This window comes from Rhipicephalus microplus, chromosome 4 (genome assembly GCF_043290135.1).
Source record: "Rhipicephalus microplus isolate Deutch F79 chromosome 4, USDA_Rmic, whole genome shotgun sequence".
Classification (NCBI taxonomy): domain Eukaryota; kingdom Metazoa; phylum Arthropoda; class Arachnida; order Ixodida; family Ixodidae; genus Rhipicephalus; species Rhipicephalus microplus.
Window position 1 is genome coordinate 48,373,689 of NC_134703.1, and position 15,844 is coordinate 48,389,532.

At 43.0% G+C, this 15,844-nt stretch overlaps 1 protein-coding gene across 1 annotated transcript in view; it reads left to right on the forward strand.

Moving 5' to 3' along the window:
• Window positions 1-11,813: 11,813 nt before the first annotated feature.
• LOC142814356 (uncharacterized) overlaps window positions 11,814-15,844 on the forward strand; it is a 38,659-nt gene continuing 34,628 nt past the window's right edge. Inside the window, exons 1-2 of the mRNA XM_075893060.1 lie at window positions 11,814-12,006; window positions 12,124-12,194. Of these exons, the coding sequence (XP_075749175.1) occupies window positions 11,814-12,006; window positions 12,124-12,194 (264 nt within the window). The remainder of the gene's footprint in view (window positions 12,007-12,123; window positions 12,195-15,844) is intronic.

Sequence of the window (15,844 nt, forward strand, 5' to 3'; positions counted from 1 at the left end):
ATCCTAGATTAAGATCACGGCTTTGTTTATTTGTTTGTTTCCCTATCTAAATGGCACGTACCCACTTTGGAGGATTGGTCAAGAATGCCACGTTCAGACTTAAATGTTGTTTTAGGTAATCTTTGCCATTGAAAATCAAAAATAAAGAAATTGAATGGTAATCATACGTAAAGTATTCAATTTAACTACAAGTAATATGCTTTTGTGCTTGTATTCCAGACTGCCGTGTCAACCTGATGTGAACAATTTTGAAAATTTAAATGTTAACCTATTGAAATGATTAATAAAACAAATACCAGATTAAAATTGTACTCGTTGAGTAGTTATTATGAAAGGGCATCCCTGTGGCAGCATCCCAAGCCTGAGGCACCGAAGCTTAAAACATTTTCCTCCGATAAGGACAACCCTAATTTTGCAAAAAGAGTAATTAGAAGTCGAGTTCTAACGCAAGAGTATCTTGAACATGACAAAAAGCAATGTGCAATGTTTTCGAGTTCTTCTCGGAATTGGCAGAGAGGTGATATTGTCAGACCAGCCCTGTTCCAGTAAAAGTTTAATGATGGGACGCGACATCGAAATCTGGTGATCGACACTTCTTATTGTCGAGAATGGCTCCACTGCGATTTCCATGGATATTTTATTTGATTATATTCCGCCCACGTGGTCATTGCTTCTATCCTACCTGTGTGAATAAATAATCTTCTAAACCTGGTTGCGGTGAAGTATTCTACCACCGGGAGAACCTGGCATATTGGGAGATCTAGCAATGAGCGGGTTAAGGCGTCGGCCATTTAATTTATTGTCAGCCTGGTGACCTGGGACCCATACTAATTTCAGGTACTTCATCTTAGACGGCTCTAAAGATCGTAACGTCGTGGTGGCACGAGAGGTATGAGAGGTTGTAAGAGCACTGCATATTTTAAGTTATTTGTTTCTCGTCAATGTCACCCTTTCTGTTTTAGTAGGTTTTTTTCTAGTATCTGGTATTTTCCATTTCTTTGTCTTTCTACGTTATTCTCTGTTTTTATTTCACTTTGACGTGTCTGTTTATATATCTTTCTGGCTGTCTCGTTAATTTTCTACTTTATTCTATTAGGTTTCTTCCCCTTTCCTTCATCCTGTTTTCCTCTTCCTCTTGTATTCTATAATTTTCTTTATCTCTCTTTATTTCTCTCTGTATCTTTAACATGTTCATTTTTGTTTGATACTCATGCCTTTTGTACACAATACTGGGGCTTGCCCGATTCCTAAGGCGCATACCAACTTGACAAGTTTTCTGATGACAGCGTGCGAACAACGCCGAGCTAGAACAGCATTGCTGACAAGTAATTGTCACACGAATTTTCCATCAGTAGCGTCTTGTCTAAAACACTTTCTTAAATTTCTACGCTTGTCCTGCAGGTTAAGATATCGTTGTATGCGGTCTTTTTGTTGTTGTTTTTTGTTTTCATCGGAAAAGCCAATTACATCGTGACGAGACTTAGGGTTTTACTGGCAGATGTAAACACGAGCGTGAACCATTCAGGCTGGCATTCTATATAGCAATATTTCGCTTTTGTTTTACCACTTTTTGTGGAGCTGGCGACGTTGGAGATCCCATAGCAGTGAGATATTGCTGCAAGCGATATCTGTTCATCCTAATAATGGTGCACCGAAGGCCGTCAAATCGCCCGGTCCAAATGCGTGTCCCCTGCGTCTATATGGCGTGCCGGCATGCGACTGCTGCATTTAGGTACAGCAGAAAGTAAAGATTCAGCAGGGACCTGACGGGCGCAGCAATGATTGCGCCATCGAGTGGAAGTTACCGACGCGCTTGCCTTTAACTGGCCAGGAACGAGTGAAGGGGAGTAGGCGGAGTAGGTGAGTGAGGGAAGACATTTAGAAGGGCACGGAGCTTAGAGCTTGGTGTCTCTTTGCTTATCTATGTGTGCAAAAAAAGCACTACGGACGTCTCGGCAAATGTAAGAGTAAACATGTCAGAGAGGGAAGCGTAATACCTAATATGCAAAACAAAAAAATCACGTGGTCGACCAACCACTGCTTTCTGGGGCAACTCCCGCAGCCCATTATGAGCTTGCCGTATCTTTTCGTATACAGTGAAGTCAGAGACTTGCAAGGACTTATGAAAAAACCCGAATGTGCCATCTACCATTTTGCATCCCTGGCATGACCGTAGCTTGTCGTTCGTATTGTTTTAACTATCAAGTTGGCGCGCTGATTTTTCACAGCACTGCTAGTTCAGGCAGTCCATAAAGGCCTTTGTGTGTACGACGTGTACAAGACGTTATCACTATCATGAATCGGCTCGTGCTATCTTGATATCTTTACGAAAGCTGTTTAATCTATTGATAATTGGTGCTCTGTCGTGCAAAACTCTTTAAATGGGTGTGCGTCACCAAAATAGGGCCAACCCCACTACCAACCACACTGGGTGCGAGCATTAAACGAAAACTCTGCTCAGTGAATCGGAGCACGTGAAACATGCCAAGAAGAAAAAAAATGAAGAGAAAGGAAAAATGGATAAATAGAGAGAGAAACAATGCGATAGAGAAAAAGAGAAATATAGATAAAAAGAACTTTAATCTCGCACTAAGCCGCGCAAGGCTTCAAGTTGCGGAGCTGGGCCATTCTGAAATCTGAGAATGCCTATCGACTAGCTGAAGTCCATCAAAAATCTTGAAGTAACCTCGAAAACAACACGGCCATGACCCTAGCAACTGCCTAAAAATAACCTAGCATCACTTAACTAAGCATAACCTACAAGTAAGTAGAATCGACATCATGATCGTCCAACTTCGCTTCGCGTTACTAAGCATTTTCTTCGCCAGTGCGCCATTGGGGCGATGTACAAGAAGCGCCAAAAAACCGTAGACCTACGTGTCTTTTGTCTACAGAAGGGATCTACCGGAACAAACAGCTTCATCGTAAAACTTCATCCAAGGTTTCACGTTGCTTGCCATTGCGTCGAGCAGAGTGAGCAGAGTCTTAATGAAGCCTCGTAGGGACCGAGCCACTTTGCAAGATTGAGGAGCCAGATTTTTCGTAGTACATACCGCAGATTTGGTTGAACATTCGTGATTAGTGCCGAATGTGCGAAAGTAAATATCACTTGCGTGACATACACAGATGTAAGCAAAATGTGGCCACACAACATCGCAGCAACACTTCACTGTGCTCGATGATATTCATAGATTAGTTATGAGTGTGGCTTTTTAGCGCTTCATTTTAAAGCGCAGATCGCTGACAGCCCTCACACAATGACGAACGACCAATTCACTTAAGCCCGCTCAGCGCATTCACTCTCCGAAATAGAAGGGCAGAAAATATTACAATTTGTATTCGCTAAAAAGGGTTCCCCATGCAGAAACGTATGGCCCGGTTGTGTTACAAAAAAAATAAACACCGTTGAAAGCCGAGATTGTGCACTTATTGTACAAAGCCAGTGGTAGAAAAATAGAAACATTTCCAACGCGCTGTTTCGCATTCGTCATTCGAATTTACTTCTGTGTTTTGCATCACCAGTAGAAGGAAACATGTTGTACGGCAGCAGTAAGGCTTTGTTATATAGACATGCTTTTTTTTCTTTTTACGTTCCGATTTCAGTTAAATGTTCCGAACTGTAAGTACAAAGTTCGGCACGAGTAACTTAAGCGCCACGCAGTCCAAACGCATGTCGTCTATCGGGGCAAGTTGGTGGAAGTCATTCATCTTGAGTCTGTGTTTCCTACTATCGTGCAGTGACATTTCAGCCCGTTGAGCTTCCGTCGTCGTCAGTGCTACAAATCATGAATCACATTGCAAGACGTTGCCGCTGATGATCTTTTTTTTTTACGAGCTGAAAGCGCATAGGAACCAAAAAGGAGCACCTGAACTATCAAACGGCAAAACAAATACGGATTCTGCAGTTTTACATGCAGTAAAAAAAAAGTTGCGAAGGTTGTATTAGGCCGCACAAGCCATCAAACAGCGAAAGTAAATAGGCCATTTTGAATATTATTGTGGGTTATACCAGGTTTTCAGTAGGCCTCAGCTAGGTTATGCTGCTTATTTCTAGGTTACCTTTAGGGTTAGGAAGTTGTAGGTAGCCGGCGGATCTAGCCTTGCATAATATGCAGGCGATTGCCCCGCCCAATTTTTTTCATTGCCAATTGTAACTAATACCCTTTCGTTTGATTGTTTTCTAACTAAAAACGGGCAGGCTCTTAAAAAGTGCGCGTCACGTAAGGCTTTATAAGCCGGCGGCCGCTGTGCTATTTCACACAGTTACTAGTAGGTCCTCGCTAGGTGATGCTAGGTTGTCTCTACGTTGATTCACAGCGCAAAGAGGTTCGAGTTATACCACTGTCCGTCACGAACATGACATGGGCACGTCGTCATTTTGGTAGGCCTTCCATAGCATTGGAGTCTTATCGCAGCCAACCGCTGCTTTTCCCGTACCGTAGTAGCCTATTTCCTGGTTGTACGTACTTGATGTCTTCAGCTCCACGCAGTCGCTGAGCACCTATTTGTATCTCTCTTTTTTTCATTTTTAGTGGGCCAGAAGGAGTAGTGATATCTATCCCATTTCTGTAGCTCCTATCAGTTTACGATAACAACCATTTTTTTGGTACATGGCGGACCACAAACGATTTGCTAAATGGCTTCATCGTTAAAAAGAAATCATTCTGCAGTTTTGAGCAGCCAAGACCAATATAAGACTATAAGACATTCCAAATTTGAGGATTCTGAATTTATTTTCATCCCCCGAAATTTTTTTCTAGACGTCATCGTCGTTGTCGTTGTCATCGTTTTTGTCGTTGTCATCGTCGTTGTTGTTGTTGTTCTTTTACTGACGTCACGTAAAGAGATGTTGGAACACTAATAGGGAACCGGCTACACCTAATCCCTTAGATATGTCTGGCATAGAGCACGTACGGTCCAAATCACCAAACGTAACAAGCCCAGAGCGCATACAATATACAATTTAGCGCAACAGTTAGGACATCATATTTCAAGACAACATGTTCAAGAATCGCGTAGATGTGCGAATACAGTAATTTTAACAAATTCAAGAGCAACAGTCGCATTAAATTACGCTGTTGTTCAGCGTACACTTAAATCTAAGCACATGAGCACTAGCATTTCTCTCTTATTTAAATACATCTTGCATGGCAAGGTATTGCACTTCCGTCCTCAAGCCTGGTAGCGTGACACCTCAGCGTCTAATAAAAAGCTATACCAAAGTGGTTGGAAAGGAGGTATCTCAAGATCACCTCAGCTACCGGGCAACAGACACGAAATTTAGCTCCGCAAGAGCTGGGACAGTGCTTCCGTCAGTGCTTCAGTCTTCTAATAGCGCTTCTGTTTATATGTCATTGCGTCATTCTTTAGTCCCTGTCCACTAACGCTACCCACTCCAAACAGCAAAGAAGGCTAGACCAGGATGTAAGGCAGAGGGGAAGGGTATAGGGGGAGGGGGGGATTTCAAACAAAAAGCCATCTTGAGTTGTCATTTGAAAGAATGCCTTATCCACATATCATGCGCGGATCAGTCACGTCGGAGATTCGGCGTCAGCAATCAGGAAACATATCGACACAGTTTTCCAGACTGACCAATATCTGAACGCCGTTTCTGAAGTTTAAGTTTTGTTCCACGGTTATGTAACAATACATGCCGTTAACATGGGATACCACACGAAAAAATAACTGCTTGATATCAGCCACATCTTACGCATGCTCTTAGCGTTGTGTATCGCAATAGACGAGAAAATGACGCCAGTACCTCTTATCGAAGTCACCAAACTGCGTGTTTGAACTTCAGCGAGCTGCGTGTTTGAGAACCCTGTGCTGAAGAGTGGTGCACCTTTAACGAAACCCAAAAATCATTCATTACATATTCAAGCAGAAAGCTTGCACTATTAATCAATTCTACAGGTTTTGTCCTGTCCAAGGCATTGCATTGCACAGGCTAATATGAGCATGTCGCTAAGACTGGATGCACACATTGCAATGTAAACCTTCACTCATTGCATTAAGAATGGTGGTATCTTGTCTTTATAATATAACTATGTTAACATGCTTTAAAAACTGCCGAAACTCTGTCCAGAGAGTCCGCATCGGGGATGCCTTCTTCCAAAGATCGATTTGTGTTGAATAAATTTTATTTGCCCAATGGTTGTGCTCGAAGTTACAGACTGCCAGGTATCCACTGTTCAATGAACATTTTCCGAGGTCCTCGTGTTTTGAAACAACATTTCACAAAAAAAGCGTTTGCCTGGCGGTCAGGTTGCAGCATTCGCCTTCAATCTGCAGGCTCCCTCTGATGCGTAGCCAGTTTTGCATATGCAAGCATTGCGACTGACGCAAACTTGAGATAGATCCGCTGTAGTAGCTTTTTAAATTATTTGTCTAAAAAAAAGCTCATATCTTACTCACTCGCTTGTTCAATGGAGGCCTAAGCTTCTTTTGCTGCTTCAGGAAGGGGTCCAAAATTATACCTATTAACTTGTGAATACAATGTGCATGTGAGTAGCACCATTTTCCGTCAGCAACGTTTTCTGAAGGACCGGGAAATGACAGCCAAGAAGTCGACATCGTAGTCATTGCAATAGTAGCCACCACTATACTGCGTGTGGTTGTGGCTGACTAATTGGCCCTAAAAGCTGAAATATTCTGAACCCTTTCATTTGAAAAATTTCAATTCTACTCCTAGATTTTCGCTGCAGGTGTCCTGCCCGTTTTTTTTCCTTCTTCTGATATGCATATTTTTATTACAAGTAGCCTCTCCAGAGTAAGATCCCACCTGTACCTATGAAACAAAACTTCCCAGGCTGCTCGACTTAAATGTTGACAGTTCCAAGTTTAATACTTTACAGCAATATTGTAAGTTGCGAGTGTTTGTTCTGGCTTTTCATTTCAAATGAACGGGACATCATAAAAGGACGATGCATTTTGCGTGACGCTTTCGTGAGTATTAAAGTTTCGCGCCAAGGCAGCGGCCCATGTCCAAGGACTCGAGGCCGTAACCTAGGCCAGAGTACTTGTGGACCCACTCAACCCAATATCGCCGTACATCTTCTCTAAAGTAACTTACTTCCTTACGCTGTTACAAAAATGTACTACGCCTTGAAACCGCAGTTGCCCTCTCTAAAGCCAAGATAAGTTTGCAATTTTCAATAATGAATTTTTCTTGATTACTTTCAACCTTTTACTGCACAGAGAACATCTCTAGAACAAAGCGTATGGACGCATTTGTTGATATTTCTGTAGCACATGCGTGTCTTTCAACTATCCACATGAACCTTCAGCGTCTTGTTTCCTCTTTTTCACGTAACTGAAAATAAGCATTCATCATCATCATCATCATCATCATCATCATCATCATCATCATCATCAGCCTGACTACGTCCACTGCAGGACAAAGGCCTCTCCCATGTTGCGCCAGTTAACCCGGTAAGCTTTCATATGTAGTTGATTTTTTTTCAGCACCACAATTTCTATGTAACTCAATACTCGTATGAACATTTTACGAGCAGCGCATGCGTCCACCTCCTTCAGACTGAAGTGCCAGGCTGTGAAGGCATGATTACATTATGAGTAATAAGGTTACTTTTATTAAAATATCAGGTTAGAGCTCTCTTTGTTACGTGTGAACATGCACCACCGAGTGTTCTTGAGTGTAATGCCGCGTACTGCGTGGCCATCCAGTGCCCACGTAGCTTCTCAAGCCGCTATAGCACCAAGCTTATCGCCAGCAGTTCGAGTCGCTTCTGAGCCAACACGATAACCCCAGGACTTCGCTCGTTACGGTCGAGTATAAAATATCAGGAATATCGGCTGACGCTGTTCACGCTGTTCACAAACAGCGGTGTTTTCGCCTAATCTTATTAGAGCCATCTTGAAGATTTGAGTCTTCCTGCGATCTTTTCATTTTTTGTATTTTATATAAACACCGCTAAAAAATAAAAAAGAAATCTGAAGCAACGTGAACATTACGATGAGAATTATTGGGCTCAAGGCTGCCACGCCGCGCTTCAATCAGCGGAACGGCCGACCGTTCCGGAGCGCTAATCCGGTTAAGTCTCCATGGCATCACTGCGGGTACAACCTCAGAAGACGCTGCGAAATCCCGCGCGGCTCATTGTTGCCAGGCCCGCTGCGCTGCGATGTGCCTCGAACGCCTTAAACAATCTCACTTAACACTTCTGCCTGACAAGCGAAATGATATGGTCTAAGAAACCTGCTACACAAGTTCTCCGGTGCAGCAGTCAGTGGGCTTACAGAAGAATCAACGTAGTATCTTGTCTCGGAAGCAAGACAGACGTGGAATCAACGCAATCATCCGAAACTGGTGGTACTGAAATCTTTAGAAAATAAATACCGCTCAGTGTTTCCGTCTATATTGGTAAGCCACCTCCGCGCTTTCGTAGAGGGCCTCCTAAACATTACCCACTAAACCCTTTCAGAGTGACTGCGCGTGGTGTAGGCGTGGACCATATACCTTCACAATGTGTACTCAGCAATGTACAGGCTTTCAGGCAAATCGGCCCCGTCAGAATGCGGCCGCCATAGATGAAAATCGAATACGCTAGCTTAGCAGCCCAATAGCTTAGATCCTCGGCCATCCTGGGTGTCAGTGTAACAATACCAAGGAATGGACAGCCGTTTGACAACTCGCATGTGTACGGGTGAATTCGGGATGTGAACTAATCCGACTAGCCACCACTATTACGAAAGTACGAGTGCACAATTTTGTTTTGATTCTCGTCCATCCTTACACCATTAAAAAGTGACTACATTAAGACAAGGTGCTTGGGGAACAAAGGCAGCATGGTGTAGTTCTGTGCTAATCGCACAAAATCTCACTTGCCTTTTTTTTTTTTTTGAGACACACATAGGAGGTTCAAAGCCCATAACAGGTAAAAACCACACAAACATGCAGCAGACTTAATACCGAATGAAGCCCCTTAATCAACTCAGAGCTGTGTAAATCAATAAAGGATGTATCAATTTTGCTATTTCTTGAATAGGAACATTGCAGCCAATCGCGCGGCTGCATTATTCGCAGAAATAATCTCTTCTCGACAACGTTTTGCCGTAACGATATAGTAGTATGTGCATTGCAGCCGCACCGTAAAATGAAACGGTTCATGTGCATGCATATCAGATTAAGAGCACTACCGAAGAGTTTCTATTCAAACCTATCGAAGCTTATGTCAGCGCGAGAGACCGAAACGTAATCGATCCTGCCCGCCCGACCAAGCGCAGTTTGCGCACAAGGTTAAAGCTTCTCCTGCGCTACAGCGACACTAATCAAGTTTTCAACGTTCTATCACGTTCTGTTGATTGATCGCCCCGCAGACTCCACCACATCCGCTCGTTTTCATCTGCCGTATTTCAATTACACTGCGAGATCGATACAACGTTGCGCACTGTCTATAATGCAAAGCTACATGAGAGGTGGACTTTTTTTCATTTATTTGTACACGTACGAGACTAGCGATTTCGATTTGCATTGAACGGGCTCGACCCGCATATCCACTCTCAAATCTTGAACGCCGTATAACGAGCTGTGTGCGGGGCTTAATATTCGAGCTTTCGTGGAGCTCTGAAGCGAGGATCGCGCGCTTTCCGAGGTAAGTCATATATACCGGCATTCTATAGATGGCTTAACGTATGCAGTCTTCATCAGGCTACCTGATACCGTTAGCGTGGCCTTCTTTGCTCACCTGGCGGTTTCGGCAACGGCTGATAGCCACTGTCTGCTCTCATAAAGGGGGGTTATTCGGTCGATACAACTTTTTCATACATTATTACAAAAAAAAATAATTTTACATTAGGCCAATGCCGGGTATATATGCACCTAATATGGTGCAAAACTCGCTTACCCTTGGCAGCAACGAATGCGCATGAAAGCGCGTACATAAACGAGTATCGCTGATGTTTCATTCTCAATTTATCGACTTCATTTTGTTCTCAAGCAATCATCTTTCTTTGCATGCGTCATTGGTGAAATAGCATTTGAGACGGTATGTTAACCTGCAAATGTCAAAGACACGGGTTCACTTCCCAGCCTCGGTGGCCGCTTTTTGATATAATGTAAAATGCAAGAACGCCCGTATACGTATGCCTACATTAACGAGAGAACAAAGGGATAAACAATTAATCTTGAAACACCCCCTGCATGGCGTGGCTCTATCGCATCATGATTTTGGCCACAAAATCTGATTTTAGGGCCGAAGCTCCTTAATCCATGGGTTCTGCGTCTACGATGTATGTAGTAGTAGTAGTAGTAGTAGTAGTAGTAGTAGTAGTAGTAGTAGTAGTAGTAGTAGTAGTAGTAGTAGTAGTACGTAGCCACCTCCATAGCCGTACTAGAGGAGCGGCACACGCGCACTCAGTTGAATTGAGGAGGAAACCCATGCACGTGAATCGCAAATAAAATATAGTTGTTTCTTAATTAATAACCTACAGAGACGAGCATGGGTGACTTAATCTGCAATAAAATTTGCCTTGAGTTTGATGCTTGCCAAAAAAAAAAAAGCTAGTATCAGAAGGACGCACTTTGGGCACTTCCTGGTTGCCACGTTGAACACGCTGGGCGTAACCTCCTAGGTTTTAGCAAGGTTGAGCGAGTGTTTGACCGCAGTTCCATGAACTGTAGGTGGCGAAAGGTGGGAACTAGACACGAAGCGCTGGCCGTAAGAAAGTGCGCGCGTGCCGCTCCTCTATACCAGCCGTGCCACCTCTCGTTTAGTCCTTAGAATTTCCGCTGGATGGCGGTACTTCTATATGATGAATATGTGATGAAAAGATGTGACATGGCGGTACTTGGAGTGTTCACTAGATGGACGGATGGATGGACAGACGCACGCATGGAGAGACAGACAGATGCACGGACGGATGGACGCACGAACGGATGAACGGATGGTCGCATGGATGAACGAATTCAGGGACGGACTGACGAACGGATGAACGTACAGACGGACGGACGCACGAACGGAGGGACGGAAGCAAGAACGAACGGACGGACGGCAGCGCAGATGAACTGATGGATGCTTCGCCCCACTCATCATCATGCACTCAACGGATGTGTTAATTTTATTTTCCTTGGTCGTTGTCGGGCCATTGTCATGCCTCTCCAGTATGCGTGTGGTCATTTCGTCGTAATTGTGGCTTCACAATTATTTAATCATCATCATTATGCATAATTGTCACAAAAGTATAAATGTGCAGTCGTAACAGTCATTTCGTCCTTACACAACCGTCATCACAACATTGTCGTCACGCAAACCTCATGCATTCATCGCTATACTGTCCCATCCCAATGATGTCGTCGTGGTCGTGTTGGCTTACTCAAAGTGCAATGTTATTTCCTCCCCGTGCCCCGCCACGGTGGTCTAGTGGCTATGGTACTCGGCTGCTGACCTGCAGGTCACGGGATCGAATCCCGGCTATGGCGGCTGCATTTCATATGGAGGCGGAAATGTTGTATGCCCGTGTGCTCAGTTTGGGTGCACGTTAAAGAACCCGAGGTGTTCGAAATTTCCGGAGCCCTCCACTACGGCGTCTCTCATAATCATATGGCGGTTTTCGGACATTAAACCCCACATATCAATCAATTATTTCTTCCCCGTGCTACCTTTACTGTAAGAATAAAATAACTTTCGGTCGTTGGATGACAACGTAGGTAACCCATATAACTATGCACAGCATATATTGAGCCCGCGTTTTGCTGTACGTCGGTTGTGAAGCTTCTAAGGCTGCTGTGGCCTATGTCGCAGAGCTTGCCAAGAGCCGCCGCAGTGTCCGACTCAGAGAGCCAGCCGGTAAAGATGGCCGGATTCTGGCGCGTCGCCTCCAAGGCATTCGTGTGGATCACGTGCACTGCTGGCTTCCTCTACCAGGCATCCGATGTGCTGCAGTTATACTTGAAGCACGCTTTCACCGTGACCGTGTACAAGGAGCACGGTTCACGCCAAATCCGCTTCCCCGCCGTCACTGTCTGCACTGAAAAATGGTGGACACGTAACTTCCTTTTATTCCTATTGTAGAATCCCCTATTGTAGTCGTAGTGATGTACTGTAGATAGTAGCAGAGGCCATAGTTATATGGGTGATACTGATGCTACCACTGCCAATGCAGCTGCACTTGAGCCTTCAGCGTTCACTCTGGGTGTTCTGAAAAACGAAGTGCTGGAGTGGAAGGAAGCCCCTGTATCGCCTTATTGGCAACAGTACAATAATCTAGCCCTTTCCCACCATTTATCTTAGAAACATCTTCTTTTCGAGAGGAGACCACCTCGTGTTGAAGTTGTTTTGCTTTGCTAATGTAAATGCTTGGTTAATTATAAAATAAGATATCCTCGTTCCTAATGAAGGTACAATATCGAGATTGATTACTTGATCTGCAATAAAATTTGGCAATACTTCTTGGTTCCTTGAGGAAACCAGTAAAACCGACACACGTCGAGCAATATTCTGAACAGTGTTCAGTGCATTAAACTTCTATGGCGTGGGAAGCAAAGACTCCATTTTTTCACTGAATCCTTACGTTCCATCCTGCCTCTACTAAAATGGCGAATGCAGTCACCGTCTTAAAGTAGAGACAGATTTACTCTTGACGGTGAATTTCGACTGCAGCATTTCTTCTTTTTTTGTTGTTTTTAAATCTCCTCATTGTGTATTGGAAGTCAAACAAAATGTCTTTGTCTTCTCCGTTGTTCGCGCTTCACGTTAATAGACGTGTAAACTACTCGAACACTGTGAAATAGAAGCAGTGCATCAGTAACGTCACGCTTTGAAGACACCAATAGAGCGTGCGGTCAACCACTGCTGTGGAATTTCTCAATGTAGAGGCAGGTTCGTTAAGTAGAAACTGTCTGTCACTTCGCTGTATCAAGAAACTGCACAGCGAAGCTAAATAGGACTTCTCATCGAGGAAAGGTCTACACTTGAAAACAATGAAGTCTTGGTTTAGTGACTATTGCCTTGCCAGGCCGTTTTCTCTATACCCTCCCAAGTTACTCTGAAGGTCAGCCTATAAAAACTTCATTGAATATTAATCTAGAAATCATACCACATGGATGCTGCATACCGCAAATCAATTCTGAGAAATCTCTGACACCTAAGAAAACTTCACAAGAACAATACTGTTATTATGCGGGCAATATCTTTATTTCATGCCTGCATATAATCACATTACTCTAAGTATAAAGTACTCGAAGCGCCTTCATGTCATTGTAGATCATTGTCGCGTTCCCCTAACGTTTACTGACAGCTTTCTTACGATACTTTGACCAATGAAACTGCGGTTTGGCTATTGCTCTAGTGATCATTATTTTGTTCGAATCCCGGACTTCGAACGCAGGGCCAAGCGAGGCGTTCTATGCGGAAACAACTCTTTTTGCCAGGTGAGTGCAGTTCAATTTGATACTGCTTCCCAAGAGCACCTTCCACTGATTCCAATATCATTTGGCTAAGACACTGACCTAGCGTAAAAAAATCTCGTGGTTTGTATTGTTGTTACAATGCGCAGAGATTGACAACCATCAAGTAATATAAGCAGAAAGCTCCTTTCGACTTCCTAGGCCATCTTGCAAGGCGCAGTTCAATTAGCTCAATGAACTTTTTTTCTGGTTGCGTCACTACTTCAATTCATTTTCATTAATCGTTGGGACCATTAACTGGTCATGATCATAAGGGAAATAATGCTCCGACAGCACATGTGTCATATAGAACTCATAAATTGAAATCAGAACCATCCAAATAGTATCACTTCTATTTTGAATATTTATTTATTTATTTATTTATTTATTTATTTATTTATTTATTTGAATACTTTCCATGCCCGTAGGCTTTACAGAAAGGAGTGGGGGTTATACAACAAAAAGTAAGCGAAATGTTACAATTGTTGCAAAATGGAGAGTTTTAAGTTTGCAGGGTCGATGAGGTATGCGGTGGCAGCGGAAAGGCAGTTCCAGTCTTTGCTTGTTCTGGGAATGAAGGAATCAGTGTAGTGGTTTGTTCGGCAAAATGGCACACCTACTTTAAAGCAATGATCGAAACGAGGTGAAATGTAAGAGGGGGAAGAGAGAAGGCTCTCTTTTAAAGATGGATTGTAATGATAAATGTTAGGAAAAAGAGAAAGGCAAGAGCATTTTCGACGGAACGATAAGTCGGTTAGATTCAGAGTTTTTTTCATGGCTGTGACGCTGGCATGACGGGAATAATTGCACAAAATGAAACGGGCTGCACGGTTTTGAACGGCTTCTAGAGTGAGAGTTAGGGTTACTTGACCGGGATCCCAGATGGCGCATGCGTATTCCAGTTTAGAGCGTACTAACGTTTTGTAAAGGTTTAGTTTCACTGACATGGGTACGGAAGAAAAGTTTCGTCGCAAATATCCGAGCATGCGGTTAGCATTATTAGTGACGTATTCGACGTGTTTCTGCCAGGATAGATTGTTAGTAATGTTAAGCACAAGATATTTATACGAGTGCACTGATGATAATGGAGCGTCATTAAGAAGATACGTGCAAGTGTTAGAAGCTGAAGTTTTTTGAGATACACGCATGCATTTTGTTGAATTAAGTTTCATCCGCCAGTCACGACACCAAAGAGACACGTTATCTAGGTCATTCTGAAGTCTGATAGAATCAGCTGGGTTAGTGATTTTATAATACAGCACACAATCATCAGCAAATAATTTAATGGTTGAAAACTTAACACAGTTAGGAAGGTCGTTTATATAAATCAAAAATAACAATGGACCTAACACAGAGCCCTGCGGCACCCCTGATGTTACGGCAGAGGTATCGGAAGAACAGTTGTTAGCAGTGACATATTGCGACCTGTTAGAGAGAAAGGACTTAATCCAGCCAAGCACATTAGGGTCAAGGTTCAATTGATTTATTTTAACGAGGAGAAGTTCATGAGAAACGGTATCGAACGCCTTATGAAAATCAAGAAAAATGAAATGAGTGTCGTAACCTTCGTCAGAATTGGCAAAGAGATCGTTAGTGAAAGATACTAGTTGGGTTTCGCATGAAAATGTTCTCCTGAAGCCGTGTTGGGAAGGATGAAAAAAGGAATTTGTTTCAAGGAAGTCCATTAAATGAGAGAAAATAATATGTTCGAGTAGCTTAGAGGAAATGCTTGTGAGAGATATTGGTCGATAGTTTTCTGGAAGATGCGGGTTACCTGACTTATAGACGGGAACCACCTTTCCGGAATTTCAATCAGCGGGTAGCGATGAACACTGTAATGACTGATGAAAAAGCTTTTCAAGGACAATGTATGAATACACTCCTGTTAATTTCAACATTTTGGAGCAAATTTCATCGGGGCCTGCAGAAGAAGACATTTTTAAACCCTGAATTAGCCTAGTTAAGCCCACCCAGTCAACAAAAATAGGTTCCATGGGCGGAAAATCGGCATGGGGTACATGGGGATATAATGAAGGGGCTGTTGTTTGAAACACTGAAGAAAAAGCATCATTTAGAACCGTGCAGCATTGGTCAGGTGGTACAACCAGGTCAGAACATGTTAATTGAATATTAGATCGAGATTCACCTCTCATTATGCTCCAAAACTTGCGGGGATTAGTCTGAAGAAGAGCAGGCAGTGTGGAATTAAAAAATGTTGTTTTTGCGTTGCTAACAGCGTCGTTATATTCCTTGTTTATGCTATAGTTCAGCTTCTTAACCTTAGAAAAACAAAAAAAAGACTACACAGAGAGAGACATAGAAACAAATATACACAGAAAGTGGCAAAAAACCAAGAGCAAGACAAAACTGAAAGGAAAGATAGCGAGAAATACAAATGAAAAGAGAGAAAAATGATAAATATAAAGAGAGAACGAAAGA